The 11,800-nt window shown below is 57.4% G+C and overlaps 1 protein-coding gene across 1 annotated transcript; it reads left to right on the top strand.

The window, feature by feature from the left end:
- The first annotated feature begins 448 nt into the window (after positions 1 to 448).
- On the top strand, positions 449 to 11,715 carry P3H3 (prolyl 3-hydroxylase 3). The gene is made up of 15 exons (XM_045554456.1): positions 449 to 1,046; positions 1,865 to 2,017; positions 2,371 to 2,575; positions 2,665 to 2,796; positions 3,263 to 3,399; positions 3,873 to 3,962; positions 5,051 to 5,103; positions 5,201 to 5,268; positions 5,374 to 5,498; positions 8,693 to 8,794; positions 9,071 to 9,221; positions 9,479 to 9,596; positions 9,700 to 9,775; positions 10,855 to 10,995; positions 11,155 to 11,715. Exons 1-15 carry the CDS (start codon positions 540 to 542, stop codon positions 11,329 to 11,331), a joined length of 2,235 nt encoding a protein of 744 aa, XP_045410412.1. The 5' UTR covers positions 449 to 539; the 3' UTR covers positions 11,332 to 11,715.
- The last annotated feature ends 85 nt before the right edge of the window (positions 11,716 to 11,800 follow it).

The raw sequence follows: 11,800 nt of genomic DNA, 5'->3' as shown, positions 1-11,800 counted from the left end.
CCCAATGCCCCAACTCTCCTAACCCAAATCCATCCAGGGGCTCACTTTCTGGGCAGCAAAGAGTTTGGGGCTGACTTGGTGTCCCTGGCCTGGAGTTACCCTCCTCCATGCTACATTCTAAAGCTCTTTCTCCAAAGGTGTGTGCCTGCGGATGAGGGGGTGTGGGAGGCGTCCCCTGGATCCAAGAGTGGAGGGGAACACAGCCCCAGTAGTTCGCCCCATCACCACCATAGGCCTCAGGGACTGGAGTCACTTCCCAGGCCTGCTCCAGTTCCCGCCTTTTGCCCTCCTCTCCCCAGTTTCCCTTGCTCAACACACACTAGTCCCGCCGTCTTACAGACGGCTTCCCCCACTCAGCCCCGGGGCTCCCCCTGACTTCTCTCTCCATCTCTCACGCTGGCCTCTCCCACTGCCGGTTCTCTCTTCGGCCTTCCTCATTCCTTCTCTCCTTCCTTCCCCTCCCTCTTCTTCCCCCCTTTCCCCTCCCTCCCTCTCGGCTCCCCATTTGCCTTCGGCAGCCGGCCGGCAGCGCCGACACCATGCTCCGGCTCCTCCGGTTGCTGCTGCTACTGCTGCTGCTGCCTCCCCCGGGGTCCCCTGAGTCCCCCGAGCCCCCCGGCCTGGCCCCGGTGTCCCCGGGGGCGCCCCCGCAGGCCCCCGACTTGCTCTACGCCGACGGGCTGCGCGCTTACGCGGCCGGGGCTTGGGCGCCCGCTGTGGCGCTGCTGCGGGAGGCGCTGCGGAGCCAGGCGGCGCTGGGCCGCGCGCGGCGGGACTGCGGGGCGAGCTGTGCGGCCGAGCCGGGCGCCGCGCTCCCCGCCGTGTCGCCTGGCGCCCCGCGGCCCGACGCCGGACCCGGACCCGCGCAGGGGTCCTGGGAGCGGTGGCTCCTCCGCGCCGCGCTCCGCCGCGCCGAGTGCCTGACCCAGTGCGCCGCGCGGAGGCTGGGCCCCGGGGGCGCGGCGCGGCTTCGCGTGGGGAGCGCGCTCCGGGACGCCTTCCGCCGTCGGGAGCCCTACAACTACCTGCAGAGGGCCTACTACCAGGTGGGGAGCGGGCCACCCCCGCCGCGCGTGCTGCTGTCCCATCGGAGCTGACCCGCAGGGGCGGAATGCTAGCGTCCGGGACCGGGCGGGGCCGTGGGGGCGGACCCCGAGCCTGGGCATTGGAGCAGGTCCTGCCATAACGAACGCAAGGACCTGCTGCGATCGCAGAGGGACAGCCGAGGGAGAGTGGGAGCAAAGTTGGAACGGGCGGGGCGGGAGCGGATCGAAGATGGAGGGAAGGGGTTTTACTGAGACCTACGTGGGGGTGAGCGCTGCTCCTCCTGGGAATGAAGAGGATGGGTGGGGACGGGGAGCGCGTGCGCGTGTGTGTGAGCCTTCGCATGGGGCAGGAGGGAGGCAAGGCTGAGGGCCCCGAGGCGCCAATGGAGAGCGGCTGCTACTGCCACCCTGGCAATTGCCAACTTAGCTGGGGAGGGGGGTGCCAGATACACACACCTCAGCTCAGGGTCCTAGAGACCTGCGGGTTTTGCTGGTCGCTCAGGTTTCCCCCACTTCCCCTCCTCACTTTGCCATAACTTCCACCTGGTCTCCCGAACTGAGGCCGTGAGGCCCATGTCCCACCCCCTCGGAAGTCTTCAGACCCCTTTCCCTCCTTGCCAGACTCCTGAGAAACCCAACGTCCGGTTTTCTGCAGGTTGGGAGGTGGGCAGTTCTGATTAACCAGTCTTCCATAAGGCTCGTGGGCAGTCCCAGAGTGTGTCTGGCGTGGGGAGTGTGTCTGGAGTGGGGGGGCCGGTGAGGGGGCAGAAATCTGACACCCCCACCTCAGGGCTCTGGTCATCCCTCCACCTCCTCAGTTGAAGAAGCTGGACCTGGCAGCAGCCGCAGCGCACACCTTCTTTGTAGCAAACCCGACACACCTGCAGATGCGGGAGGACATGGCCAAGTACAGACGCATGTCTCGGGTTCAGCCCCAGAGCTTCCGGGACCTGGAGACACCCCCACACTGGGTGAGACTCTCAGTACCACCCCTGTCTTGCCTCCACCCTTTGGCCGGCTGCATAGATACACAGCCCTCCCTAGACTGTGGCCCTGTATGGCTCCCACATCTGAAGATCTGGGTACTGGTCCCCAGTGACCCTCGGTGGAGAGTCCATCTCTGGGACTTAATTTCCTTCCTAGAGGATCACTAAAGTCTGATGTTCCAACTCTGGAATTTTGAGACCCACCCCTGTTCTTCCCCAAGGTGAGGTGGGATCTGTGCCCCAAATGAGACCAACACCCCTCTCCTTCATTCTACCTCCCAGTCTTATTTGGCATGCCCCCCAGATCTCATGTGATTGACTGCTCCCCTTGCTAACAGGCAGCCTATGACACTGGCCTGGAGCTACTGGGCCGCCAGGAAGCAGGACTGGCACTGCCCAGGCTAGAGGAGGCCCTGCAGGGGAGCCTGGCCCAGATGGAGAGCTGCCGGGCAGCCTGTGAGGGGCCTGAGGAGCAGCAGGGGGCTGAAGAGGAGGAAGAGGAAGGGGCCAGCAGCCAGGGGGGCCTCTATGAGGCCATTGCAGGTAAGGGGCTGGGAGTTGGGGGGAATTGGCATGGGGGTGGGGGTCAGGGAAACATGCACAAGCTGAGTGGCTGTGTGTGTCCTCCACAGGACACTGGATTCGGGTCCTGCAGTGCCGGCAGCGCTGTGTGGGGGAAACAGCCACACGTCCTGGTCGCAGCTTCCCTGTCCCCGATTTCCTTCCCAGCCAGCTGAGGCGGCTGCACGAGGCCCATGCTCAGGGTCAGTTGGGGCAGGTGGGCCCTGCAAGTGCTTGGGGTTGGAAACAGGGAGATTTGTCTCTGATGGCATCCTGAGCCCCATCTCTCTGTCCCTCCCATCTGTCTCTGGATCTGTAGTGTCACTGTCAGGGCTCCATGGGCACCATCACTTCAGAGGACTCTAGTTGGCTCTCCTTGGCACCTGTGAAAGCGCAGGAGATGGGTCCCAGGGTTCCTCTGCCTTGCTGTTTCTCACCTTGCTTTATTTTCTCCTCTCTTCCTCTTCTTTGAGCTCTTCAGCTAAGGTACATTTGCCTCAGCTTTTGAAAGCAGCAGCAGCTGAGTGTGTCTGCCAGTGGGACAGGGCTCTTGGAGTTGGCTGGCTGGCCTCAGGAGACCACCCTCTCTAGCACTGCGTCTGCCTCTGCCCAAAGACTGTTGTGTTCTCAGTCTCTGTCCCCTACCCCACTCTGTTACTCCCTCTCCAGTGGGCAACCTGTCCCAGGCTGTGGAAAATGTCCTGAGTGTCCTGCTCTTCTATCCAGAAGATGAGGCTGCCAAGAGCGCTCTGAACCAGTACCAGGCCCAGCTGGGAGAGCCGAGACCAGGCCTCACGCCCAGAGAGGTGACTCCCCACTCCACCTTTCCCCCACAAGGTAGCCATAAATCAAACACATATACCTGAGAAACAATCAGGAACCCCGAACCCCCATTCCAGCCTCTTACCCAAGCACTCCAGTCACCAAAGGGAACCCCAAGTCCAGCCTCTGACTTCCGTCTCAATCCCTGGTCCCCACATCAAACTATACTTGTGAGTCCAGTCCCAGCTCCATCTCTTCCCTTTACCTCACTCCTGCCTGCCCCCGCCTTATGCTCGCGTGTGCTCACACCACACACATAGACACACACACACACACACACACACACGCGTCCGGTGTGAGCCCGCATGCTCTCAAGCTGCTGAGAGAGGAAAGTTGAACCAGCGAACTGAGCCGGGAGGCACAGTGCTGGGTTTGAGGAATGCACAGGCAGTGCCCTGAGCCCGGGCCGCCCTGTGCTCCTCCAGCCTCAGCTCTCTGTGCCTTGTCTCGCCCCCAGGACATCCAGCGCTTCATCCTCCGATCCCTGGGGGAGAAGAGACAGCTCTACTATGCCATGGAGTACCTGGGGACCAGTTTCACGGATCCAGTGAGTCCCTCCGCTCTTCCCCCATCCCACCCTCAGGACTCCCAGGAGGGAGGTGACAGCAATGTCCCACATTTATATGTCACTTAGGTTTGTAACAGTTTCCCATTTTGCTACAACCTGTGAGACTTGAGTCTTCCCTCCCAGGTTTACAGGGACGAGGCAGTGTGCCTATAGCTCAGGGCCGCTTTGGGGTCATGCAGGCCTAAGTGTCAGTCCCTCCTCTGCCCCAAACAAGTGCTGGATCTCAACTTGCCTCAGCCTCAATTTCCTTGCCTGTGAATCAGAATAATCACACCTATTTCACAAGGCTGTTGAAACCGTATCATTTGGTAGAAAGTACAGAAAGCTCTGTGACTACTGGTTCTATTACTCTTCTTCTGGTAGTCAAGAGAGGAAACTGAAGGGCAGAGGTCATCGCAGCCAGCACAATAGCATAAGGAAGGGTTTCTCCGCCTTCTTCTTGGCACTAGCGAAGTTTTGGACAGGATAATTCCTTGTTTGGGGGAGGGAGAGGGGCTGTCCTATGCATTGTAGGATGTTCCACAGCTTCCCTGGTCTCTGCCCAGTAGAGGTCATTGGCACACTGTCACCCCCTCAGTCATGACGATCAATGATGTTTCCAGACATTGCCTAATGTCCCCTGGGGGCCAAAATCACCCTGGTTGAGAACCACTGGTTAAAAGCGAGGACTGTGAAGCTATTAAAAGATTAAAACTCAGCTCTGTCACTTACTAGCTGTGTGCTTTTCAGCTTGTTACCTTACCTCTCTGTGTCTCTAGGCCTTCAGTTGCAAAGTGAACAAAATATTATCTGTTCCATAAGACTATTGTGAATTTCAAATGACAAATTCCACTTCTATGTATAAAGAAAGCTCTTAGAGTAGCACCTGGCAAATAGGAAGTCTGTGTAAGTTGTCGTTGTTGTTGTTACAGACTTTGGCCCCGTCCCCAGGGCTCCTGACACTGAGTCCAGGGCTTTTCCTACCTCCACCCTCCCCTCTGGAAACAGGACCTTAATGTGGTCGTTCAATGTCAGGGATTCTAGGGGCTAGACTTGGTGGGTGATGGCACTTTTCTTGACTGTCACAGGATCCCTGGACGCCTGCAGCTCTCATCCCTGAGGCACTTAGAGAAAAGCTCAGGTAGGAGATGCCCTGTGGTGGGAGGGGCTTGGCCTGAGCTGGGGGGCTCGGTCTGCACAGCCCTGTGCATCCACTGAGCGTATCTCTCACCCCTGAGAGAGGATCAGGAGAAGAGGCCTTGGGACCGTGAGCCTCCTCAGCCGAAGCCCGTGGCCTACTGGAAAGGCAAGTTCCTGGGAAGGAGGAGGCTGGTGCCTGGAGGCTGCCAGCTATTGCTGGGCCTGCCCTCAGGGAGCCTCAGCCACCTCTGCCCTGTCCCTTCTCCGGCAGATGTCCTTCTCCTGGAGGGAGTGACCCTGACCCAGGATGCCAGGGAGCTGAATGGGTCGGAGCGGGCAGTGTTGGACGGGCTGCTCACCCCAGCCGAGTGTGGGGTGCTGCTGCAGCTGGCCAAGGTGGGAAGACCTTCGAGTACAGCAGCTAGTTCGGGACCCTCAGGCACAGCTGTCTGTTCCCTTGCTCTTGGCCTGCCGCTCCCCTGTTCTGCCTGTCCTGATTCTCCAGTGGGAACTGTGCTTACCACTGCTTCTCAGCGGTTGACAAGGTCTCTTTCCTCTTAATTTAGCTGACATGAGACAGACATTCTTTACAAAGGAATTTTGCTAGAAATAGATAGGAAGAGCAAAAAAGAAACACAAAGGCATAAAAGTGGATGAGTGTGCAGGTAAGGACCGCTTGGTTAGCTGAGAGTTTAGGTACTGGCCTGGCCAGCGGCTCAGCAGACACGCAGGCTTCCTTTCCTGTCCTTTGCACGCCCTTCACCTTCCCCAGGCTGAGTCTGCCATTCTAGGAAGCTCAATCCTCCTTCTAGGCTAGTGCTCATTCAACACACAGTCACTGTGAGGAGCTGTCATGGACCAGAGCTGCTGGGTTCCAGGTAGAGGTAGATGAACACAGACTCTGCCCTTTGGGAGCTCATGTACAGGGAAGGAAACAGACATGGAGACGCATAATGTGAGCAGGTGGTAAGTTTGATGAAAGTAGTATGACTCATCCAAACAAAGCACCGAAATGCAGAGTCACAGAAGGCTTATCAGAGGGGGTGGCATTTGAGCTGAGTCTTAAGGATGAGTTAAGCAGACAGAGAAGGCGGGACGTCAGTCTAAGAGGGAGAAGAGCACTGTGGGGACTGCGGCAGAGCACAGTGGTAAGAGCAGGGCGGGGGGCAGCTCCAACAAGCATCACCTGCATGGCCTTGGGCACTTTATTCCAACATCTCTGAGCCTAGTTTCCTCATCTACACGACAAGCTAATAATAGTGTTTTTGTGGTAGGGTTGTTGTGAGGATTAAATGAGTTAGTACATGGTAAGGCTCTTAGGAGAACAGAGAAGGTATCATGGTAGGTATGTTATCAAGAGGCGGTATGGGGGGCCGGGCGCGGTAGCTCACGCCTGTAATCCTAGCACTCTGGGAGGCCGAGACTAGAGGATCGCTTGAGGTCAGAAGTTTGAGACCAGCCTGAGCAAGAGCGAGACCCCGTTTCTACTAAAAATAGGAAAATTAGCCTGGTGTGGTGGCACGCGCCTGTAGTCCCAGGGGGATCGTTTGAGCCCAGGAGTTTGAGGTTGCAGTGAGCTAAGCTGACAGTTCTCTAGCCCTGCGACAGAGTGGAGAGAGCAAGACTCTGTCTCAACAAAATAAAAAGGAGGTATGAGGAAGAGGGAGGGAGTTGAGAGGTGAAGGCCCAGTGACAGTGAGGGCCTCTGTACCCTCCCAAGGAGTTTGGACTTTATTTGTAAGTGATAGATAGCTACAGAAGGATTTAGGAGGGGTGTACCAACGTTCTCGCTGTAGCAGAACCTGCAGCGCAGGATCTAGAGTCACCGTCCTGTAGAACCGCTAGGTCACTCTAGTGGCAGTGTGTAGAATGCAGAGGGAGAGAAAACCGGGCGGGGGGTGGGGTGGGAGGGACTTCTGGAGTGATTAAAAAGTGTCACTGCCTTAGGTTAGGTCCTCACTTCAAGGGAATGAAGAGAGGGGAACAGATAAGAAATATTTAGAAAATCAAAAATAGAGAAGTTAAGGACTAAATCTTTGTGAGAGACAATGAGAAGATGGAGGCAAGGATAGCTTCTAAGTATTGGGCCTTGTTTTTTTTCCTTGATCACTAAGCTTATTCTGGCCTCAGGACCTTTGCACTTGCTGTTTCCTCTGCCTGGAACATTTCCCCCTCAGATATTCAAGTGGCTCCTTTGCATCAATTTAGACGTCACCTCTTTAATTAACTGTCCCCGACCCTTGCCTGGGCACTCTCAAGGTTGTAACCCTGTTTTAATTTTCTTCATAGTTCTTATCTTCATAGCTCTTATCATCATCTGAATTGATCTGGTTTATTTATTTATTTGTTATGTCAGAATGTATATTCCATGAGAGGGGCCCATGCAGTGGCTCACACCCGTAATCCCAGTACTTTGGGAGGCTGAAGCAGGAGGATCACTTGAGGCCAGGAGTTCAGGACCAGCCTGGACAACCTAGTGAGACCCTGTCACTACAAAAAATTTTTTTAAAAATTAGCCAGGCATGGTGGCATGCACCTATAGTCCCAGCTACTCGGGAGGCTGAGGCAGGAGTATCGCTTGAGCCCAAGAGTTTGAGGCTGCAGGGAGCTATGATCACACCACTGCATTCCAACGTGGGTGACAGAGCAAGACCCTGTCTCTAAATAAATTAATTAATTAAAATAAAATAAAATGAAAATAAAAAATAAATCCTGTGAGCCTGAGAGCAGGGACTTTTTTTTTTAATGTATAAACCATGAACAGACTATGGGACATTTTCTTGTTCATAGTTGTGTCCGCAGTGCCTAGAACAGTGCCTGGCACAGAGTACATACTCATTACAAATTTCTCGAATGAATGAATATAAGAATAGGAGGTTAGATGGCTTGGGTGACTAGATGGTCCTTCAGAGGTGAGGTTTGTATGCAGGGGTAACTAGATAGTGGTACTTAAACTGAGATTTGAAACGTAGAAAAGTGGGTGTCAGAAGAGGAATGATCCCAGTGTAGACATCCGGATACTGGGAGACCCCAGGTGATGGGAGTCTGGGGTAGGGTGAGTAACTGGGACTCGGCCTCCAGGGGCGGTGGAGCCATGCAGCCTGTAGGTTCTCCAAGAGAACATCCGATGGGAAGAGGTCAGAGAGGATACCCCTGCCGATGCTGCCTCCTGCCTCGAGTCAGCTCCCTGCCAGGACCTGGCCTGATTGTCGCACTTCCTGTTAGGGTCCTGTTTCCAGAGAGATACCTCTATTCTTGGCTCATCAGGGGTTAATGATCAAACCCTTCGTGCCTAGTGCCCAGCTCTGCCCCACTTCCCCAGAGGTCCTGACCCTCTCAGAGCCCCCCTCCACCCCGCTGTAGGAATCTCTCTGCAGGTCTGCCCACAGCCCCCTGGGTCCGTGGGAGTCCAGACAGCCATGGCGAGAGTCGTCCTCCGGGAAAGGGCACAGCTCAGGGAAAGGAGGCACAAGAGAACGTGGGAGCTTCTAGCCTCTTCCAGGGAGTCGGAGGGCGGGGGAGGGTCCTGTAGCCCTGTGGGCAGTGAGGTGGTCGGGGACAGTGACTCTACAAATGCCCTCCCTGTGTAGGATGCGGCTGGGGCTGGAGCCAGGTCTGGCTATCGTGGTCGCCGCTCCCCTCACACCCCCCATGAACGCTTCGAGGGGCTCACGGTGCTCAAGGCGGCGCAGGTGAGAGCAGGCGCCGGGGCCTGTGTGAGGCCCGGGCCTGGAGAAGGGGCCGAGACTGCCTGAGGCCTGGGCCCGGGGTTGAGGAAGCGGGTGTTCTGAGACGGGGCCTGGGTTGTTTCCCTGGAGCCACGGAAGGAGCAGCTGGGCAGAGGGACAGAACTGGTGGCAGAGACTCCAAACCCAGGGTGGAGAGCGGTGGAGGGGGGCAGGGGCTAGGGCTGGGCCCACCCTTCAATTGCCTTCCTCCTTTCCCGCCCTTCCCTTCCCTGCCGGCAGCTGGCCCGGGCCGGGACGGTGGGCAGCCAGGGCGCTAAGCTGCTCCTGGAGGTGAGCGAGCGTGTGCGGACCCTGACACAGGCCTACTTCTCCCCGGAGCGGCCGCTGCATCTTTCCTTCACCCACCTGGTGTGCCGTAGTGCCATAGAAGGTAACTGCCAGGGACCCCCGCTGCCGCTCCCCACCCTTGGGCCCCTGTGGGGCACTGACACCCTCAGCACCCCCAGACTGTGTGGGCTTCAGTCTTTACTCCTGAAAGACCCCATTCCCCTTCCCAGGTCGGGGCCTGGCTTCTCTACCCAGCTGTGACCCCAGGAGCGGCAGGGTGGATGTGGGGGGTGTGAGCCCACACGGGGGCAGATGGGCACAGGGACGCAGAGACGTTCATCAGACCCCTTTGTGTCTTAGGGGAGCAAGAGCAGCGCATGGACCTGAGTCACCCAGTACACGCAGACAACTGTGTCCTTGACCCCGACACCGGAGAATGCTGGCGGGAGCCCCCAGCTTACACCTATCGAGACTATAGGTGGGCAGCCCCTCCAGGGGTCAGGCAGGTGGGCAAAGTCATCCTACAGCAGGCCTAGGCTGAGGTTGGGGTCTCACTCCCTCCTGTCTTCCTCCGTCCTCAGTGGACTCCTCTACCTCAACGATGACTTCCAGGGCGGGGACCTGTTCTTCACAGAGCCCAACGCTCTCACTGTCACGGTACATGGGGTGAGGGTTGTGGGGGTGTGACAGGGCCCAGCTGTGGAGTCAGGATTCAAAACAGAAGGTTCCTGGAGGCAAATGCAGGGAAATGCCTGGGGCCACCTTAACCCTTTCCCTGCCCACCTACCCTGCCCTCTTGGCCACTTATGCCACTTATTTGTGGCCCCAGGACACAAAAGTCTGGGGCCTGGTAGCAGAGGCCGATTTAGCCTCCCCAGCAGGTAGATGTCTAAGTGGCCCCTCCAGACCTGCCTTCAGTGCAGGCCTCCCCTCCTCACGGAGGGTGAGTACAGCACAGCCTGCAGGGTCCCTCTCCTAGGGCTTTGGGGAACTTGCAATAGTCCTTCCTCCCCACAGCAAGATGAGCACAGTGGCTGGCAGCACAGATGCTGGGCCGCCGGGACGTGAGTTCTTATCCTTTCTGAGGTTCGGCTTCCTACGTGAGGGTGATGATAACAGTACCTATTTTAGGGCATTACTATAAGAAGTAATTTAGATAATGTGCCTAAAAGAATGAGGCAGTGCCTGGTAATCACGAACAATTAATAAGTGTTAGGTGGTATTATCCTCCCATTTCTGGATCATGGAAATTTCTAGGTAGCCACCAGGGGCAAGAGTTGGGCGGGAAGAGACGCACAGTGATTTTTCATTCTGACGCAGTCACCTTCTTCCCTCCTTCCCACTGAGAATCCAGGCCTTCACTGGGACGGGAAAATGCCTGCAAGATCCTTATCCCCTTCCACCCAGAGTGTGGTACTGCACTCGGGCCCCCAGATTGCTTCGCAGCCTGGGTTCAAAGGGCTGGGCAGGAAAAATCAGGGCACCACGGGGAGGGAACCAGCAGGAGACCCTGGGAGGAGGCCTCTTCTCCCTTTGGAGACTCCCTTCCAAGTCTTCTAACTTCAGTCTGGCATTTTTTTTCCAAGTTGAGGCCAATTTCCCATTTGCCCCAAGCTAGTGCCTGAATTAAGGAGCTGATCCTCTCTGTGTCCCTGCCCCCATCCTGCTCTCGGGAGTGAGGGCCACGTTCTCTGAGCAGGCCGATCCCTGCAGCTGAACCTGCCCTCACCCCCCAGGCCCAGGTTCGTCCCCGCTGTGGACGCCTCGTGGCCTTCAGCTCCGGTGGGGAGAATCCCCATGGTGTGTGGGCCGTGACGCGGGGACGCCGCTGTGCCCTGGCACTATGGCACACTTGGGCACCTGAGCATAGGGAGCAGGTAAGGAGGAGCGGGGGCGGAAGGGATGTGGCCCTCCTGGTGTATGAAGCGTGGGCAGGCAGCCATGCAGGAAGCTCTCGGGGGTGAGGGGCAGGGGCTGAGATGGGCCAGAGAAGGTGGATGCAGGGGATGGGGCCAGACTCTGCCCCCTCACCCCAGGAGTGGATAGAAGCCAAAGAGCTGCTGCAGGAGTCAGAGCAGGAGGAGGAGGAGTCAGAGGAAGAGGAAGATGAAGAAGTGCCCAGCAGAGATCATTCCCCAGAACCCCCCAGCCACGGGCTTCATCGAGTCCAAGACAAGGCTGGAAAGCCAGCTCGGGTCCGGGAGGAGCTGTGAGTGGCTGAACCAGCTCCTTGAGGATGTGGGGATTTGACTTGTGAAAGGGCCATTGCAATGCCAGGACCCACAAGAAGCGCCCATGTGACATCAGGAGCAGAACGGCAAGCTCTGTGTCCCTGTACTCCACCATCTTGGGCGTCCACAAGTGCTGTCCAGCCCTGGACTCAGAGGCCACCGCATAGGCTAGCCTAGAGCTCCCCAGGCCTGGCTCCAGCTGACTGACCTGCAGCCCTAGGACAGACAGAGGACGCTCTGCCTCCCTGAAAAGAAATGGTGGGGGCGGGGGGGCTAATGCTTTAAATGAGGAGGATGAGCGGGAAGGATAACCCCACTGCCCTCCCAGCCTGTGCAATAAAGATCGTGGAGATCCTTCAGCCAGGGGCCAGGCGGGTGTATCACAGTTTCTGCAGTGGCTGGAGGTGGGGGTGGCTGTGGCTGGCCTGGGAGGAGACAGGGATCTTTGGGC

Source organism: Lemur catta, chromosome 6 (assembly GCF_020740605.2).
Source record: "Lemur catta isolate mLemCat1 chromosome 6, mLemCat1.pri, whole genome shotgun sequence".
Classification (NCBI taxonomy): Eukaryota; Metazoa; Chordata; class Mammalia; order Primates; family Lemuridae; genus Lemur; species Lemur catta.
Note: the sequence above shows the minus strand (reverse complement) of the source record. Positions and strands in the feature narration are given on the sequence as shown.